The 20,626-nt window shown below is 46.6% G+C and overlaps 1 protein-coding gene across 1 annotated transcript in view; it reads left to right on the top strand.

Annotated features, from left to right (window-relative positions):
• Positions 1-430: 430 nt before the first annotated feature.
• The window catches only part of LOC144138354 (exportin-6-like), a 130,547-nt gene continuing 110,351 nt past the window's right edge, over positions 431-20,626 (top strand). The window contains exons 1-7 of the mRNA XM_077670593.1: positions 431-575; positions 7,072-7,187; positions 9,866-10,051; positions 13,472-13,640; positions 14,244-14,401; positions 17,716-17,870; positions 18,459-18,585. Of these exons, the coding sequence (XP_077526719.1) occupies positions 467-575; positions 7,072-7,187; positions 9,866-10,051; positions 13,472-13,640; positions 14,244-14,401; positions 17,716-17,870; positions 18,459-18,585 (1,020 nt within the window). The 5' untranslated portion in view covers positions 431-466. The remainder of the gene's footprint in view (positions 576-7,071; positions 7,188-9,865; positions 10,052-13,471; positions 13,641-14,243; positions 14,402-17,715; positions 17,871-18,458; positions 18,586-20,626) is intronic.

Genomic DNA, 20,626 nt, shown 5'->3' with positions numbered 1-20,626 from the left:
CCCAACGAGTGTTCCTAATTAAATGAACGCGGGCACTGCCGGTTGATTACGCATATTTCGCCTCAAATGTACCTGCAGTTTTCTTTGCGCTAAACAACGGGGAGATGAATGACAAGCACCAGCAATGCACGAATTTCGAACATTTATGACTATATAAACTGCTTGGCTTTCGAAGTCTCTGGGTTACGCCGTGACGACGGAATGCCATGTGGCTTTACCTGGGTCCAGCGAGCGAGCTATGACGACAAGGTGAGCCCTAAGGTGCTCTGCACTTAAAAGCTTCCAACTGATTAGCAAGGCATTTCATGGGACTACCAGTCATGTCCTAGTTGGTACGTCTGAAATAAATTTGGCCTAGGTGAAATTCGAGCGTAGTTGGCCTTTAAACTTGAAATGTCTCCGATTAGAAGCATTGCCAGTGCTGCGTGCATAGCCTTATTGTTGCCTGCAGGCTGGTGGTTGTAGGATGGCTGGGGAGGGGCCAGGTGCTGCCTGCCGGGAGGATGCAGAACTTGCTGCCCTGGTGTCGGAGTTCTTCAGTGACGGCACAAGCAACCAGCGGAAACAGCAGATAGGTATTGTCACGCATGTGGAATGTAGTTAAGCTAATCTAGCAACTCCACCAATCTGTCACGTCCGGGACAGGTTTATTTGCAGAACGTTGGCTCTTGACGCGGAGGAAAAACTGGTGCGCCGATTGTCCAAACCGTCGAGAGGTCCCAGCTTCTTTCTTCCTGGTTTTCAAACCACGTGAGTGCTGTTCCATTCAAGGAAAACACAACGTTCGAGAGCTGAGCAGAGGCGTCCCAGCGGTTGTAGCGACTCACCCTCTTGAAGTGTGTCAGCCACTCCTCAACGTCTTCTTCCTCTTTCCCCCAGAAGCCTCGTGGTTCTTGTTGGGGATGCCAGCTGGCCATTGGCGCCGTTTGCGGCTGGTGATTATCACCGCGCGGAGGCATGGTACAGAGCGCTGGTGGCAGGCCCGCAAGACGTTGGCTTCGGCGCAAACCTTGTGGTTCCGTTGTTGCATACCCGAGACCGCCGCACTATCATCTGCTACCGCAGCGGAAATCTCCAAATTCCTGCTTAGACGTATTCTACTTCGCCATGGACCCCCTCGCGTCATCATAAGTGACCGTGGCCGTCAGTTCACCGCGGACATCGTTGAAGAGATCCTTCGCCTCTGTCAAGTGCAGTTTCGTCATTCTAGCCCATACCATCCTCAAACGAACGGCCTCACCGAAAGGACCAACCGCACACTGACAAATATGCTCGCCATGTATGTTGCCTCTGACCAAAAAAATTGAGACGACCTCTTGCCCTTTCTTACGTACGCTTATAACACTGCAAAGCACGAAATTACCGGCTACAGCCCTTTCTTCCTTCTCTATGCCCGTAACCCTCGCAGCTGCCTCGACACCATCTTCCCTTTCGAAGAACACGACGAGCCTTCAGTGGCTAAGACACTTTGTCTTGCAGAAGAAGCACGCCGCCTTGCGCGTTTACGCACATTGGCTGCTCAAGAACGCTCAAAGCAGCGATATGACGGCCGCCACTCCGATCTCGCTTACGCCCCTGGTGACTTTGTGTGGCTCTGGACCCCCCAGCGTAAACGTGGACTGTGCAAAAAACTCCTTCCCCATTACGTTGGTCCCTTCATTGTCCTGAAACGCGTGAGTGAAGTTACTTACCTGGTATCACGTGTAACCACAAGTGGACGACCATGCAAGAAAACACAGGTTGGGCACGTGGCACGCTTGAAACGCTATAACTCCCGTACTGCACAGTGACTCGCTCAGAGGGCTTCGTCTGCGACCGGGGAAGTGTCACGCATGTGGAATGTAGTTAAGCTAATCTAGCAACTCCATCCTCCAAGCTTCAGAAGAAGAAGAACGGGTACGTTAGAGGAAGAGAAGAAAGAAGCTGGGACCTCTCGACGGTTTGGACAATCGGCGCACCAGTTTTCCCTCCGCTTCAAGAGCCAACGTTCTGCAAATAAACCTGTCCCCGACGTGACAGTATATTGCACCCTCCATGTGTCTTTACGAATGTCTCTTGGACTATGAGCGCGTAAAATCATAGTCACTGACCAAGTAAAAAATAAATGTTTATCCCTTTGCGGCGCGCATTAGAATGTAGCCGTTAGAAAAATTTGAAGCTGCCTGTGTGTTTTTGATAACCAAAATTTCACTTAAAAACTATAAACTACTCGATCTCATAAGTAGTTAATAAATTAGGTCGTGTCCTAATCATAAACACGCTATCGTAAACGTGACCACCATTTCCTAACCATTGCTACAATAGAAAACGTTTACCCATTATTGTAATCGGTAGCCCTTATATATTAAGGTAGCAGCTTTGGTTTTGCTTTATAAACATTTTAACTAGATAGAAAACATAAAACCAAGAACACCTACTTGACGCGCCAAGCATTTGGCGTGCCAAGTAGGTGTTCTTGTACCCCACTTGATCCGCTGAGCCAGCATTCGCATTTCCCGCCGTAGAGCGGGAAATACGAATGCTGACTGAGCGGTTGAAGTGGGGATGGCGATGATTGTAACTCTCAAAAACGCTCTTAAAAGTCGCGTGTACAATTGTACGCGCCGTGTCGCAAAGGGGTATTGTAGGGGTGGCCAAATATTCGGTGTTGTCGAATACTCGATCGAATAGCTCTCTGTTTATTATTTGCTTCGATCTGTTTGCAGGTATTTGACGTTTTCAAATTATTCGGCGCCCCTGATCAGGCAGCCAAAAGCCAAGCTTTTCGATTGATAAGCTTCCTGAGATGTCACCCCAGGCTTGTCGCAAGGCCCCGTCATCATCATGATCATAATCATCATCATCATCATCATTGCCAAGTTGTTGCCTTGCCTAGAGGTTCGCGAGCTCTCGGCCCCCATCACACTTCCCGTTCAAAAGTGGCTCTGAATGACACCGCTGCTGACATAGCGGCACCAAGCCGGTGCACTAGTAGTGTCGATTCTATGCAGAATTAGCGAACACTGTTCAAAGTGGTGGCCTGTAACTTGCACTTTGGTTGGCTACGGCCGTGGATACAAGTGGTTACAATATTACAGTTGAACCTCGTTATAACGAACGCTGATATAGCGAATTATCGGCTATAGCGAACTAAATACAAACTTTGGTTGGTCACGCTTCATTTCAAGGACACCTTTTCTTTTATAACGCAAGGGAAACTGCGAGAGCCATGCACACTATCAGATATAACGGAGAAATATTTGACCAGTAGGCTGAGAAGCTACTTGAAACAACTCCCAACGTCCAAAACTGCGGAAGTAGAAAAGGCCCCTTTGTTCGCGGACACTGTGGAAAACCTCACCCTGCTCAGTGCTGTGAATAGCCACCAGACAAAGATCACATCCTTCCTCAAAAAATGGGAACAAAGGCATGTTTTTTCAAATAAACTTTGTTCTGTTGTAATTTCCCGTTTCATGTTTTGGCTCATTGAGCTTGAAATGCCTCAAGGAGAAAGATAAGGGTTATCTTGCTTATAGTAGGTTCGAAGATTAAAATAATGCGGTTTTGTGTCATGGATATTTGTGGGAGCCAGATTACCGATTGGTTTGAATCGATTTTCAGCTGTGCAGTTACAACGAATATCGGATATAACGAACTAAATTACTGTCCCAGTACGATTTTGTTATAACGAGGTTCGACTGTACTCCTTTTTTTAGCGGAGCTTCTAGGTAGTGCTAAAAACTCCGAAGCCAACTGCGTTCCAATTTTATATTTTGGTGGGTACTAATTGTGGTTGAATATAAATCTTGTAATCTTAGGGCACCCATCACATTTACATTTACATTTTTTCAGTATCTGCTTAGAATTTAGTTAATTAGAATCCAGTAAATGCGGCAGCTCACTGCGTGAGCTGTGACAGACACGTGGCAGACTACTCGGTGCTTTCACGATCTGAAAACTCTCTGGGGTGGTGGCGGAACCATGGCAACCGGCTTTACCCAGCGCTGGCCTACGTCCCACGAAAGTAACTTTCAGTTCCTGCCACACAAGCGAGCAGTGAGAGGCCATTCTAGACTACAGAAAATGTCAGCAGAAAATGTCTCCGGGAGCTGCTTCTCCCGGAGAGAGTGGAGTCACCAGTATTTCTTCACGCAACCTTGTGAACACAGAAAGCTGCGCATGTACTTTCTGAATAGATACTCAACTGTTAATAGTTTCACAAAATGCTGTGCCTACATGAGTTCTAATTCTTGGTCGGGTCACAATTTGCTCATCTTTTTGTAATTTGTGATGTGTGCTGCTCGAACTATTCGATTCGAAATGGTTCGACCAAATCACTATTAGCTTCGAATTTGCTTCGAGCCTCAAATTTACTATCGCTAGTTTATTTTCTTGATTGATTGATTTTAATTTAATGCGCCGGGTTGCACTTGGGCTATATGAAATGCGCCATAGTGAAGGGCTCCGGATGAATTCTGACCACCTGGGAATCTTTAAAGTGTGCTGAACTCTTGGTACACGGGCGTTTCCGCTTTTCGCCTCCATCCAAAAAGCGGCCACTGCGGCTGGAATGGAACCCACATCCTTGCGCTCAGCAGCACATTGCCACTGATATTTGACATTTCGGAAGCCATATGAGTTCCTTGTTCACATTGTGAACAAGGAACTCGTATGGCTTCCGAAACGTCACATTTCATTTTTGTCTTGATCAGTGACTGTGATTTTACACTTGAAAATATGACCTGACAATACGACCTGACAAAGTTTTGCTGAGCACTTCACTATGAACATGTGCACAGAGCAATGTGTTTCCTTTATGACGATGTGGTTGGGCAGATATGCTTCTGAAACGATGTGCGGCACGAGATGACGAGACAATTGGTCAATGATTTTGCTTACAGGAGCTTGTTGCATTAAGGATATTCGGGGGGTAAAAATCAAACGTAAAAGTGTGCAATTCATAGAGCATTATGTTTGCCACTCAGATTGATTAATATGCATACTCTTTCCCATGTGTAGAGGTTTTTAGCTGCAGTTGAACCCCTTTATAAGAGACACGTACCGGGGAGCAGTTTCTGTCTCTTATACGAGAGGTCTCTTATAAGCAGGGAACCATGTTTTCACTAACCGCTAGTTCAATGTGGGAACCCTGTGACTAAAATAAGCTCAATAGAATGATACAGCATGTTGCAAAAGAAAGGTTTGTTCTAATTTATGTTTTGCCCCTAGAATTTATAAAATAGTTCTGAATCTTTGTTTGCTTCATGACTGTATTTACAGTTTTTTACAACAGCTTCTGCAATCTTCCTCTTCTTTCACTGTTTGCGGAAGATGAATCGTAGATGTGGAGATCAGATGTGGAGCCAGAGAGCGCAGCTTTTTCCATTGTGTGCTCAGGCTATTCATCAGGCTTGCAGGATTCTGCGATGCTTCTTGATTGGGAGCTATGCGATTGGGAGAGCCCACTGCGCGCTCTGGGTATCCTCAGCTTGCACATAAGCTCGCATGTGTGGTCGTGCTCGTACGCATGTCGGTAAGCTTTAACCACTTCTGTACGCTGCATTTCCATTGGCAGAGCTTCTTGTCATCATTTCATAGCTGACTGAACCACTGTGTGTTTGCTGATGTTCTCATAAATAGCGACTGCGGGTGTATATCGTCCCCTCTGATTTCACAACGGACGCAGCTGCCGTTAGTGACTGGTGGCAACACATCTAATGTAAAAATGTTTGTCACAGGTGAGATTGTTGACCGAAATTCGAGGATAACTTGTCCTTTATAACCAACTATCTGATGTCTCTTATAAAAGAGGTCAATTGAACAGGAAAGATAGGGCAGCCATCCATGTGGGTGAATAGTGTCTCTTATAAACCCAGTTGTCTCTTACATCCATGCCTCTTATGACGAGGTTCAACTGTATTAGTAGTTGTAGTTAGTAAACGAAGTAAAGAACTTCGGAGGCAAAGAGTGCACTCGAGCGGCGTGGGACAGGAGCGGTTGGAGGTCGATGGGAGAGGCCTTCGTCCTGCAGTGGACCTAGTTGGCTGCTGCTGATGTTGTTGTTGTTGTTGATGGTGGGTAGTTGCTAGCGTTGGCACTTTTTTATTTCCTGCACTAGGTTTCGCAAAAAGGAGTTGAATTAAATCCCTTTGTTAGCTACTACAACATGTCTCTCTGTTTAGGGGAACATATCACCTACTATGGCAGGTCTCATCCAATACAGTGAAAGGCCAGTGTGGGACAAGGTATATCTGGCAGCTCAGAGGAGAACAGTAAGCAGTCATTTTATCGTGCTTACCTTGTACCGTGCGGTATCGCAAGTTGTTCTAGTTTTAAAGGTGGTTTCGATTCACTCTCGAGCTCTGCCGAAAGTTACTAGGTGTGATTCTGCAAAAGTTTTGTCCATGATAGTGGCAGCAAATCTCCAATTTACCCTAGATAGGCAAGTCTCTGCTTGCTTTTGACTGGTACACCTTGTGCAATAATACAGTGGACATTAAACTGACTTGTGTTTCTGCCAACTCCTGCATACAATTGTAAAGAGCAGACTATTAGTTAGGAGTTGTATGGCGTCATTAAGCCCTATTCTGTCCCTCGTTAGGAAGGCTGTTTAAACACTGTTATTACATAGTAATCATTATTAAACAGCAAAGCTATCCATTTTTTGCACACCCAAGCTTTTGATCCCTTAGAAATTGCTGTTTCATTGTGCCGCCTGCATGTTATACGGTTTCAAGGACTCTGCTTTCCCTTACCCACGCCTGGATTTCTGGTCTTCTTGTCTTAATAAGTTTTTCAATCAATCTCTTGCTGCTGCGTTCACAGAGCTCCTGCCGTAATGAAGGTCTTTCAATTATAATCATTCATTTCCTGGCCGCGGCGGCCGCTTTTCTCATGGAGGCGAAAAGCAAAAACGCGCGCGGGATTTCAGCGCACGTTAAAGATCCCCAGGTGGTCAAAATTAATCCAGAGCCCTCCCCTATGACAGGCCTCATCGCCTGCGTTGCATCACCGTGTGAAACCTTACAATCAATCAATCAGTTATAATCAATCAAGCAATAAATCAGTTCAGATGTCTTGCTGCACTCGCAGAGCGCCATTTGGCAGAACTGCGCCAGCAGCCGGACAGCTGGTGTCGATGGGTGCGGTTACTGGATCAGCCTCAAGCCAGTCCTGGGCTGCTGGTCTTTGCTCTCACGGCGCTTCAAGTGAGTGGAGTGTGTGGGCTACTTACTTCTCCTGGTAACCAGGTGGCTAGCCCCCCTTGTTGTGGGGGAAAATGGTATTTATTTATTTACTTATTTGCATACCCTAAGGGCCCCAAGGGGAATTACATTGGGCGGAATTTACACAATACAAGTTTGCAGCGTATACAACAGAATAGAGAAAAGCATACACAGAAAACAGGCGCATCGTGCACTGAAAAAGAAATCGTCGATGCAGCATTTGGCTGCATAAAATGGCTGTCTTACAAGAATCCTGTAGTCGTAAAACACCTCAAAATACATGGAAACCTTGGAAGAATCGACTCGTGGTTGCTTACATTCAATACTTGTGAGTTGGAGCTAGTAGGCATGTTTGTGAGGTAGTGCTAGTATAGATGGATTAAGAACTTGGAGTCTGTGCGCATACTTAGCGAAGGAGGTACCACTACGGCAAAAAATGCCAGCGAGCTTTTGTCAAGCTAAGTTGAAAGCGGGAGGGTGCTGGCTGGTCGGTATTCCATGATGCTCACGGCACAAAGAACCGAACAACCGACTGAGAAAGGGGCAGCGCTTGTTTGTTGTGCCGTTTTCTGTCCGCTGTCCGGATTTTTGCGCTATGAGCATCAAAGATAGATTCGCTCGCTCACTCCCTCATATGCGTGCACGCTTACGCATATTATTGCAGCATTAATTACATACTAGCCATTCTTCTTGAACCTTAGCCGATGCCCCCGGTGAGCACATGCCACAGGGAGGGATTGGCCAAGGACTGGAAAGTTCGCAATTGTTTTCAACCCTGTTTTTTGGGCATGAACTCATATCAATGAACCCAACTTCAATCTGTTCTAAAAAGTTATATTTCGTGAAGAATAAAGCAGGAAAATTGGCCATTTATCTGCTTGTAGAACTGCAAATGTCGTTGAAAGACTGTGGTCTCTTGCCACCCCTCCCACATAACAACTGCTCTTCTTTCCCGTCCCACTCCTCCCCTCCAGCTCTTCCAGTGATTAAGGCAGGGGAGGTTTGCTCAGTTCAATGGAATTTCTCGTATTCACACCGCTTGAGCGCCATCTGTGTGTACCGTTGTTTCTGCTCTGCATAAAACAGTTCGAGCTCTTTCGGTTTAGTGTTTGCTTTTATCTTGCCACTCTTTCACATTGTCTGACATGTTTTTTCAGTTAATTGGGAAAACCAACCCAGTGTGATTCTTATCCCTTTCACTGCCACTCCCGAAATAACTAGAGCAACCACACACACACTCCCTGCCACTCCCGATACAGCTCGTGTAAAAAAATTATTGCGGGCATGTCGGGCCATCTACTGAAAAGTCGTTGAAACACACATAGATCTTGTTTGGTAAAGTTTGGATAACCAAAGGAGAACATGTTTTTTCATCCACGTGGCTTCCTCTTATCTCAGCAGCATGACCAAAGCAGCCACGGGAATCTTTTTATCTGGGTGTTAGCTGCCAGTTGCCACTTCATGTGGTATGTTGTTTCGCGGGTGCGTGCGTGCATGCACGCGGGGGTGCGTGCGTGCGCGCGCACGCTTTTTACTATTCTAACTGCACCCTTGGCTTATAATCGAATAAATACGGTACGTGTCCTGCAGAACATCGCAGGGCATTACTAGCATAAATTTTCACCTAACAAACATGAAAAAAGGAGCCTGGCAGGGAGCGAGAAACGGCCATACAAAACAAGGGTTAATTAAATGAGCACTGGCACTCTTGATTATGTACTTACATTTTGCCTCAGGTATGCTCGAGGTTTCTCTTGCATCGAATGATATTGACACAGTATAGCCCAGTTATAGTGAACCCGGTTTTAATGAAATCCCGGCTATAAAAAACAAATCTTCGTTTCCTGTGAACACTTAGAACCATTTTACTAGCGAAAGAAGACAGGGACCTAGAAAGCAAACTGTAGCGATTGTCCTGTTAGCTTATTTCTAGGTCCCTGTCTTTTTTTTCCTAGTAAAATGGTTCTAAGTCAACACCAACTAGCCCAACTTTTAGCCTTGACTGTTATCATTTGTATACACATAATTTTATGTTCAGATATAGCGAAAGACAGATGTAACGAACTGATTTCCGGTTTCAGGTCTGTTCTTTATAAGCGGGCTGGACTGTATACTATATGAGCAACATTTTTAGTTGTTTGGAAGGGTCTTGCCTTTACATACCTTGTGTCCAAGTATTCTTTTACTGTTTTTTGGCAGGGCAGTTGAATCGGGGTGAATTGCATAAACTGTTGTCTTTAGGCTGGCCAAAAAGTTTTTAGAAATCAAGCGTATCTCCGAAAATATTCAAGCGCATGTCCACTGACGTGAAACCTGGGGAGTGGCGAAGCATGCAGCGTGTAAGTGTATTCTTGGCGCCTTCGTGTTTTTGCGAACGGAGATAAAACAGTTGAGGGGTAGAGGTATACAGCTTTGCTGTGAAAGTCTCTTGTCTTTGAAGCACGAAGCTCTCTAGCGCAAGGCGTAAACGAGTGTTACCCTGTGTTTTTTAGCATGCGTGCGGCTCCAGCGTGAGGCGTAAATGAGTTTTCCGGTGTTTTAGTACCGTGACTACATGAGACGGACGATGAGTACAACGACGACGACAGGAGACGGCAACAGCCCCAGCCCCTGAGGGGCCTCGCCCCTAAAACACGGTGTGTGCGCTTTGCTGTTCGCAGGAGGCTGGCCCAACGTTGGACCAGGCAGCGCGCCAGGCGGTCTGGTGTGCCCTGGAGCGGCTGCTGCTGTCTCCGCCTGGCCCCCAGCCACCCTTTGTGCGCAACAAGCTGTGCCAATTGCTTGTCGGGCTGGCGTGCATGGGGGGGCCACAGGAGCAGGCCGGATTCCTCGACTGCATCTTACAGGTGGGTTCAACTGTCTGCCGACAGATGGCAGGCTAGTCAACTTGCCCCATGCTTGCCCCTGTTTACCCCCAGTGCAGGGGGCCAACTGCATACCAGTTTTTGATACATGGGGCCTATGGGGAGTTTTGCAATAGATGTATGTTAAAGGAGCCATGAAGAGAAAACACAAGTTTGGTTAATTCGAAAGATTGCCTCGTTAGAACCATACTGACACCACTTTTAACGCATACATCGCTCAAATAAGCTACATAATTAGAAAAAAAGGGAATGACCATGCGACCCACCAGCTCATTCCCCGCAACAGAACCTAGAATGTCACACGAGAATGCTCTGCGATTGGCGGAGGCCGGCAAAAGCAAACGCAAGTTAGGCAGGGCTTACCAGTTTTGCATAGTGAACTATATGCCCGTTAAACATACTGCACATTCCTTTTATGACACTAAGAACGGTGGAATAAACGGTTGAAGTTCTGAATAAACACGCAAGTGTGTATGCCAATGCGTACGAAACTACCGCCAGCCGAACTCGACATCCCTGGCCTGTGTGAAGAATTGCTTTGAGTTAGCACAATGTCTGCAAGGCACAAATAGGGGAAAAAGGAGTCATTTCAATTAAATTTTAACCAGGATGTAACGAACTTCCATGTGACGAATTCCTGGATTTAACAACGTTTTTCAAATCCCCATTGCCAACCCCATTGAAAACGATGCGTTTTCGACCTGAAGGCATGGCAACAGTTACACCTTGATGTAACGAATTTGCTACGCTGGCGAGCCATTGTTTTTTGCACTTTTTCTGAAAAATTGGCTGGAGATATGCACTAATTTAGAGAACATTGCCCGCACTGTAAACTACCGTGCGTTTCCAATGTGAGTGTGGTGTCGGTTAGGTGCTATAGGCCCAGCTGTCGACTAGAAAACGGAAAGCTTTGTCTTTTCAAGACAAGCTCGCAATTTCAGGTGCCGTCTGCGCCGGCAAGTAGGATCAACGTTGTCGTCCGGTACAGTATCCCAGCTAGCACCTTCTCAAAAAGTTTGAGTGCAGCAATTAAATAGCATCAAGTTCGCGAAAAGGCGCCCTTTCAGCATACGTTTGCTCCTTGAAACTGGTTAAAGTAGCCATGAAGAGAAAACACAAGTTTGGTTCATTCGAAAGATTGCCTCGTTAGAACCATAACGACACCACTTATAAGGCAAACTTCGCTCAAATAAGCTACATAATTAGGAAAAAAGGAAATGACCATGCGACCCACCAGCTCATTTTCCGCAACAGAACCTGTGATGTCACTTGGGAATGCTCTGCGATTGGCGGAGGCCGGCAAAAGCAAACGCATGTTAGGCAGGGCTTCAAAGCCTCATCGCATCGCATCGCAGGGCTTACAGCTTGCATAGCGAGCTAAATGCCCGTGAAACATACTGCACATTCTTTTTATGACAAAGAACGGTGGAGTAAACGGTTAAAGGTCCGAACGAACTCGCAAGCGTGTGCGCCAATGCGTACGAAACTAACGCCGGCCGATCTCGACATCTCGCCGTCGCGCAGACGAATTTTCGGGTTCGAGGCTCTTCGGGGCCAACGAACCGTCCCTGCACGCACAGCCGCGACCTTGCTTGGTATCGTAATGCCTTCACAGGAGGTTGGCCGTCATATCGCCAACCAGCAAAGGTAAAAATAGAAACAAGGGGAGTAAGAAACAGAGAGCAGCAACGAGACAGTGCCACTAGTCGCACAGGTTTCGGTATGGAGGTCGTGTTGGCTTGCTGCTGTCGTTACGAGCTCGTTTACAGTTTACAACCACTGAAAACTTCAGTTTGTTCAAGTACTTTACAATGAAATTTCGTTGCTGCGCTTTGAAATGCCCATGTAGTACGGGCAAATCGTAGAGGGAGTGCGACATCCCCACCGGTGAAGAGATCTCCTTTCATGTGCTGCCCAACGACGAACCTCGGCGAAGCAAGTTGCTACGTTTTGTGAACTTTGCAAACGGAGCAGAAAGAGAGCTAAAGGAAGTAAGAGTGTGCTCACTTCATTTCCGAGGAAGTGATTACGGCAGGGACCCTTACGTTAGCTCACTTCTGGGACATGCTGGTGCTCGTCGCCGACTTCGTCAAATCGCCATCAAAGCGCTCTGACCTTGGGGAAAAAAAATGCCGTACACACCGCGCATTGACGCTCGTATCTTTCTGGTCGGAGCAGAGAGCTCGCGCGAGCGGCTTTCCATACACGACGCCGGCCAACTGGCATAAGCGATACTGCTACTGAAATCGAACTATTATTAACCGTAATAAAAATACGGCACGTACGTACCAGTCTGTATTCATCCGTCGCGACGGGGCTGACGAGGCAGCAGTGCCGACGGCTGGCGTTCGTCTGTTGTGGCTATCGTGGAATGGTCGCTTTCCGGTCCATCCGCGTATCCCACAACTCCTGCCGCTCGTGCACTTAGAAGCATTGAGCGTTCAAGTGGTGGGAGGTTGTTAAATGCAAGCCCAAGCTTCTCGGCGAGAGTTTTGTTCTCGGATCAGGCGATTCCATGACTAGGGCTGCGGGTGCACTAGGTTTTACTAGTATTTTTAAAATGGCCGCCGTCTCGGTTTTGGCACGAGTTCCGGTTCCTGTTTGATTCCCGCGTGTGGGTGCTATATGGAGTCGACATACTAAGTATCTGTTTCATGGACCGGCTCGTATGACGCCATTGTTCACGTCACGAAATGTGCAATTTAGCGGGAGATTTAAAATTTTGGCTTAAATTGCCTTATTTCTCAGTGAATAAAGCATCATTTGCTTCCGGGAAAGCGCTTAGGGTACTATGAAACACCTAATCTTTCGAATAAAACAAACTTTTGTTTTCTTTTCATGGCTCCTTTAAGTCGCTTTAGTAATGAGTGTGTCACTAAGGTGTGAACTAAGGTGCAACTAATGCAAGCCAAGCCAAGTCAATGGAACATCTACCACCGGTGTATCGAATGTTGCTTTCCCAACTGTGCAGCTGTGCCAGCCAGGAAGAGTCTGGAAAATGGTAAGAAGTGTGTAACAGAGGGTGTAATTGGTGCAACTAAGGCGTAACTAGTGCAAGCCAAGGTAAGACAGCGGAACGACTACCACCGGTGTATTGAATGTTGCTCTCCCAACTGTGCAGCTGTGGTGGCCAGGGAGAGAGTGGCAAGATGTGTGTGTAACGAAGGTATAATTGGTGTAACTAAGGTGCAACTAGTGCAAGCCAAGGTAATGGAACTACCACCAGCGTATCGAATGTTGCTCTCACAATTGGGGCAGCTGTGCCAGCCAGGGTAAGAAAGTGGCAAGGTGTGTGTGATGAAGGTGTAATTGGTGAAACTAAGGTGTAACCAGTGCAAGCCAATCTAAACCAATGGAACAACTACCACCAGTGTTTCGAATGTTGCCCTGTCAACTGCGCAGCTGTGCCAGCCGGGGGCAGAGAGTCTGCCCCTGGGGCTGCTCCTGCTACAGACCACCTCGGAGGAGGTGGGCGGGGTTCCGCGTGAAGACCGCCGGAGTGGTCCAAAACGGGAGGAGCTCCGTCGTTTGGTGGAACAGCGAACACCGCAGGTTGTGGCACTTCTCACAGGTAGGGGGACTTCGATGCACCAGCGTGGTGCCTCCCGCGACTTATTTTTAAACGGGCTCTCTGATTTGTTTTACAAGAACCGTGAAGACTTGCAAGTTTTTCATTAAAAAGATTGCTTTGCCCTTACAACAATGACATTCGTTTTATCACACACTTCAAACAAATAATCGAGGTATTAGAGGAAACAAATGAAGCAATGGCGGCAGCTGCCATCATCTTACAGTGGACAGCCATGAGATGATGAGAAGGTGAGGTTAAGCTGACTAAAGGAACGAGGAGAGCATGCTACTTACGTGCCTAATTAAAATCTAAGGTTCGACGAAATCTCATCTAGTCAGGTAGAAGATTCACAGTTAGAAACGTGCGATCGCCAACAAACGGTGTATTAAAAGGTAAAAAAGATGTTTCCCCTTGTTCACTGACAGTGAACAAGGCTTTTGTATGGAAGCTGAAACATCTTTTTTACCTTTTTTGAATAAACCCTTAGTTGGCAGTCACACGTTTTTAACTATGTACATGCTCAATTTGTGTTGTATGAGCATGAGCTCCAAGGCTAAAAGTGCCAATTAGAGGCCTCACTATGGATGTTGGCACATGTTTCAGGTGTGCTGGGGATTGAAGCTTGTCGGGGGAGTGTGAAGCAAGCGCTCTGCTGCGTGGAACACCTGCTGAGCTGGCTGCCGCTGGCCGAGGTCGGCCATGAGTTAGTTGGCGCTCTCTGTCGTTGGGCTACCAGTGCACTGGGCAGTGGCACACCACAGGTGAGACACAACGCTTGTCTGCAGTCGCGCACACACACAAAAATGCGTGCAGCTTCGCTGACTTAACATCGCAAATGCTGATGTTAAAGGGTCCTTGCAGCACTTACCATCGACTACTTGGAATGTATTTTGGAGTAAAGTCTATTGTTCTAGCAGTCTGCTTCAAGAAGAATTATGAAAATTCATACACTATCACCGAAATCGCGCATAATCGTTCCCTCTCAACTCGACCGCAGACAGTGCGACGAAAGCTGCACACTCTCTCTCCCATAGAAGGGGCCGGCTCGCGGCATTCTCTTCGGCGGCCTTCGATATATCACAGGCCTTCGAGTTTTCTTTTTTCCGCAACATGGAAGGGTCTATTTCCGGTCTGGTGCCACAAAAAAGCAGGCATTGCTGCCTACTTGCAAGTGCACGCAGGTGCGGGCGTTTTTGAAGCAATAAACATTTGTTGTCGAGTGTTCTTGTTGAAAGGGGTGTGTTGAGTTCAGCACTCAAACTCCGCACGCACTCAAAGCACAAAAGAAACGCCAAAACTGTGCGTACAGGTTCAGGCATAGAAGAGGTTGGTACACAGCGCCGACGACAGCGGATTGTCACAATAAATGTGAGAAATAAGCCGTGAAGTTGGCCAGCGACAGCCAGTAGGCCAGCCATGGCCACAATGACATTGTTTAGGCCATGCCTGGGGTGCATAATGAGGAAAATTGGAGAAAGCGCGGTTGGTTTTTCCACGTCTTTCACAGCGATTTGCGCTCTCATTGCTTCACATGCACGTGTAATATTTGGCTCAGGTATTCCTGGCAGTGTACTCTAAATGCTGCACAGGTTTACTTGCACTGCTGAAACAGTGTTGCAGGGTCCCTTTAACAGCGAGGCTGTCTGGCGTTCCCTAATCGCAAGGCTGAGCTTCATAGAACTCATCAAAACCAGCAGATTGACACTCTCATTCATGCCAATTCATCTTTGTCGTGTTCCACTGCTCACGCCATCTACTGTAACCTTTCGTTACTTTTTAACTTGGAACACTGCCACAAGGAGGTGCCACTAGTGCCTTTTTTTTTCGTGGCATATTTTTTTATTTGCTAAAGCGAAAATTAAGTAGCCATGTATTTTTAGTTAAAAGAACAATGCAAACATCCCTTACGTATTGATGTCATGCCCCAAATATGCGTAATGTTTTCTCTTTGCTGAAAAATGATGACAGGTATAAGCATGGCCACCGGATTCGGTAGCTTAGAAAAGCTCTGCCTATATAAGCGTCTCGTTCAAGCATTCTTTCTTCAACTTTCTGCCTGTGTACTCCTCCCTGTTAGGCTATGCCCTCTCCACATCGCTGCACCCTCGTTACCACATTTCATCCCAAGAAACCCTCAAGCAGCAACAGCCTCTCTCTTAAAAAAATTGAATTTTGGCTTAGTACAGCAGGAAAAGTACAGCAGTCAGGGTGGTCACTCATTGAGTCACGTCTTGTGACCGTTGTTCTCATGCTGGTTAGGTTAAAACAGCATTCATTCTGGCTGAAGGTTTTTGTTTTTGACAGCGCCAGCCGTCAGCTTCCTTTCGCATGACTGAAGCGTATTTTATAGTCGCCATGTGCTGAGCAGTACACCACTAAAGCTGTGTAAATTCTAATCTGTAGTGCCGTTAAATTGTTTGAACACATCTTTTGATGAAATTTTCAAATCAGTCAGTAATGCTGTACCACCAAAGCATTTTGATTAGCAGCGGCAGGTGTCGGTAAACCATATCAAGCCGCATGGTGTCCCGGGGATTTTCAGCAGCGGGTTTATGATTTCGAAAGTTCAAAACAAAGAGAAGAGCTAACAAAAAGGTTTGATGAATTGGCTTTTAGCCAATACTGCGCACGCTCCTTACACAAACGCACAAGTTCAAGGGGAGAGTGTAGCGTTGTAACGCAGTCACATTAATATGGTGTAGACAGCTTGTAACGTGCGTTGCAGGAGCCGTGAAAATCTGCACTATAAGCGGTACCGTGTTCTAAACAAGCATGCGCGAATCCAACCACGTTGCAACCTACCTTTCAATCATTCTTTGTTTATCGTTACTCAAACGAAAGCCTCTAAAAACACAGGTGCAATCTTTATTCCGTCTTTTTTTTTTTGTGTGTGTGATAAGGCGGGACATTGTGATAAGACCGCGTTTGGGAATTGTTTTGTTTTTCCACCCCACCTTGCACAGAGAACAGGTAGTGGAAACCTCTGACGTCACGGCTCACTATCTCCAGATGTTCAGAAAGGAAAATGGCGGTTGCTTATCTGCATACTGTTCTAATAGAAACAACTTTTACGGAGCGGGGTGAAGCAGCACAGGGGAGGGGGGGGGGATTGCAGACGGGACACGCACGTGAACTAAAGGGTGCCTATTTTTTTGGTTTTTTGTGTCAAATTTAGAGGGGAGCATTGAGCATGCGCTGCGTCAAATGTCTGATTCCATCTTTTCTTTTTCTTTCTCGCGACCATAAAACGACGCGACGCCCTAGCTGTGCCGGTCGATCGGCACGCCTGCCAGAAAATTGCACTATAAACGGTATTGCGCTTTAAGCGGTATGCTTATGCGTTGAGTTCTAGGGGAGGCAAACTGGTGGTCACAAAAACCGGCATTATATTTGGTCCTGCGCTATAAGCTGTTATGCTATAATCTACACTGTAGCTTTGGATTGAGACTGTTGGAAAAGAAGCCCCCTGCCCTGCCATCCCACTTTTAAGGGAGGCATGGCTTTAAAAACAATTTTTTTAAGTAAACTCTGTGAAACTTGCCAGTCTTGCTGCCCTTTTTCCACTGATTTCAAGGATGTCATTATTTTTTGAGTAAGTAAATTAGTTACCGAGATAATTAGAGGTAATTAGTCATTTTTGGAGGAACAACAGATAAAACAGTGATAGTCATAAAACTGTAATCTTTATATTTTTCAGTACTATGAACCCTGGTGAAACTTTGTTGTTTGAAATGGGCATTCAAAATGGTTCCTTTCCACTAGTGCCACCAGGGTTTAATGAGCTGTAAAATTAGTTCCAAGTGGTGCATCAAAAAACTGATTATCTACCAGGGTTTAAAGTATTAGAAAATATAAGGATTACAGTTCTGTGACTAGCACTGTATTGTCTATTGTTTCTCCAGAAATGGCTAATTATTTCAAATTATTTTGGGAACTAATTTGCTGACTCAAAAAATAATGGCATATTTGAAACCAGTGGAAAAAGGGCAGCAAGATTGACAAGGTTCGCAAAGTTTAATTAAAAATTAAAGGAATCTGTTTTAAGAGCAGTGTCCCCCCTTAATGCTTCCTGCAGGAAGGGTCCTCAGAGGAGGCAGTGCTTGCGCTGACCTGTCTCTGCGAAGCCTTGTCTCGGGCCGCAGCCGCCGACCTCGGGTTTGACTGCCTGCAGCTGCTGCTTCGGCTGGCCATCACGGCGCTGCAGACCACTCCCACAGCAAAGGATGACAGGTCAGAACAGAAGAGAGGGGCAGGTCGGGGCCATTGTTTCATCATTTAAACAGCGCTTGCACCGATGGTACAAGTACAGTAGTTACTGAAGGGCTGACTAGTCGCTGTTCCTGAAATATGAGACCCATTCACATGTTCTTCCATCTGGGAAAGGGATTTTTCAAGCTTTAGACGCTTTCGCCGTCTGGTTGTAGCAAACGGAAGCTCGGTTCCGTGCCGCGAATCGCTGCTGCCGTACCAGAAATAACAGGCAACGAAGAAAGGCTGATAGACGATGAAGGTTGGAGAGAAGGGTTGAAGCTCAGCTAAGCATACTAGGGATGTGTCTGCACATTATCGGCGTGCCTTACTGAACCGTGCCGTGGGGTGGTGCCTATTTTGTTTCTGGGGACATCACGTTTGAAGTAAACGCGTGTCTGTGCAGTTCCCCTTGCAGAATACAAAGCAGAGGATGCTCGTTGTCCTGTTTCTGGGTTATGGCCCCCCTGCTTGTGCTACCATTTGCCAACATGTGGACTGGAGTCGTTGGCTTCTCTTGCCACTCCGCACTAATGAGTCTGAGCATGCGTGTGCATTCCCTCCCTGCAGCAGCTACCTGGACAAGTTGACGGAGTTTGTGCGCCTGTTTGTGAACGTGTACCTGTCTCGGCCTGGGAACGGAAGTGCCGAGCTCCCGCAGCTGCTCCGACTCCTGTTTGACCGCACCTTCCAAGAGGTGGGCGACCCGTGAACTCTTTAAAGACTATATAGTCAGGGGTGAGACAGCTGCGCATATTGCGCAGTTTTGATACAAATTTGTTTTCCTGCGCCAGGCTGCTCCAAAAGCTTGAAAATCGCAAAAATTGCGCCAAACTGCTCCAAAACAGTCTGAGAGCCAAGGATTTTAACGCTCCCGTCAGTCTCAGAGGGGAAAAATGCTTACTAACGGCATAATTTTTCAGCACCCCCAAGGTGATGCTGTTTGTAAAGGTTTGGTTGATTGATCATTCAATAAAACACCGCATGAAACTGCCTCAGAGATAGTTTCTTTTTTTTTTTCGAAAGTCTAGTCAGGTTGCACATGTTACACTCTGCGAGTTTTAAAGTTTCCCTATCGAAACTGCGTACTGAGTACTGCGTACTGAGGCGACAAACTACTTGTGCAAGTTGACGAAAAAACGGCAATTTTCGGAGCGCCTTATCTCCGGAACGACATCAGCGCTCAGCGGGCGCCGCCATCTTGGTGTGGTGAAGATTGGAAAACATGACCGCCGGGCGAAGCAGTTGCTCTGGCTGAGTGTCTTCGCCGATTTGTGCCGTGGTTTTGGTTATGGGGGTGGCTGGGTTTACATTTAGTCGTTTGATCTGTTGCGGCGGGAAGCTGTGCGACTCGAAAGACGGGAGTTCATCAAAAACAACGTGCTGCTGGCGAATTCGCCGTGTTTCGGCGTTGAGTGTGAGGCGCGGTGCGTGCTTGAAGTGAAATTTCGCACTCGTTGCGGTGTTATAAAACTCTGATTTATTGCTGCCTCTGACAGCAAGCTTGCGAGCGGCGGGAATGGGACGATAGACGCTGCAGAAGTGGCGGCGCAGGCTACATCACCGCAAAATATTCAAGCAGTGTCTGAGGACGGGCTATTATTGCACGCTAGTAATAATGGTTCATCTATCTGAAGTGAAATTTGGAGCCAAGGGAAAGGTGGCTGAACATACCAACGTTCCTCAAATTACGATCGTAGTGAACGTGTACCTTGGGGATTGAAATGGGGAGGGGGGGGGGGGGGTTCGACGACTGTCACCTCGCTTTGCGCAACTTTTGCCGTGGCTCTACACTTGTGCGTAAAGCCGGGTCTGGGATTGCAAAAATAATAATTTAGGCATTCACATGATAATAAAAATGCCTTGGAGTTGCTTAGATTTTTAATTCGATATTCTCAACGGCGCTCCACGCTATCTATGCATAGAGCCTAGAAATTTAAAAATGGTTTGTAAAACTGTCATACCAATTGTGATACTCTGATAGAAAAACTTTATTGATAGCTGTTTCAGAGTTATGTACGTTCAAAACCAATTAAAAGGTGCACTTCCCTCCACCCCCACCCCCCTGATTTGCCAGAAATTTGTTTTTTAGGCTCCTAAGGTGACATAATAAATCTCGTTCTTCTGCTCCAAATCAAGGTTCTCCTGCTCCAAAATCAAGATTTTGCTGCTCCGAAAACTGCTCCCAAATCTGGTTCAGCTGTCTCACCCCTGTATAGTCCTTCTTGGGCTACTTAAATTCAGACATTTTGGTCTCTCTGTCTGTGACTCGATTCAGCCACCAGGCCAAAGTGAAACAAGCTGTGCAGTAGTCTTATATACCCACAGCCAAATCTATACGTCTAAGTCTGGTGTCAGTGATCGTATCGTACTTGCCAACATTGTTGAACAAGAACACAACATTACGCAAATATGAGGCAGAAAATCAATACGTAACTGATATTTTAGTGTTCCTTTATTAAAAAATTCATGGATGCTTGCTTTTTGCGATAGCAAATGAAATATTGCATCATCTGAGGAAAACCGTTGCCTGCTGTTGCCCGCGCCACTATAGCTCCTGGCGGCATTTAAGAAATGAAACGGCAACAGTAACGAAAGGTTCCACTAGATAGGTTCCACGTTCCACTTGGAATGCATGTAGAGCAGGGCAACGTGGTTCTATAGTAGTAGGGTGCCTCGATTCACGTGCGTCTCCGCTGTACGGCAACGCTGGCACCGAGGCACCTGACATGGAGCCA

Source organism: Haemaphysalis longicornis, unplaced genomic scaffold (assembly GCF_048455015.1).
Source record: "Haemaphysalis longicornis isolate Haplotype H1 unplaced genomic scaffold, Haemaphysalis longicornis Haplotype H1 scaffold_5, whole genome shotgun sequence".
Lineage (NCBI taxonomy): Eukaryota > Metazoa > Arthropoda > Arachnida > Ixodida > Ixodidae > Haemaphysalis > Haemaphysalis longicornis.
Note: the sequence above shows the minus strand (reverse complement) of the source record. Positions and strands in the feature narration are given on the sequence as shown.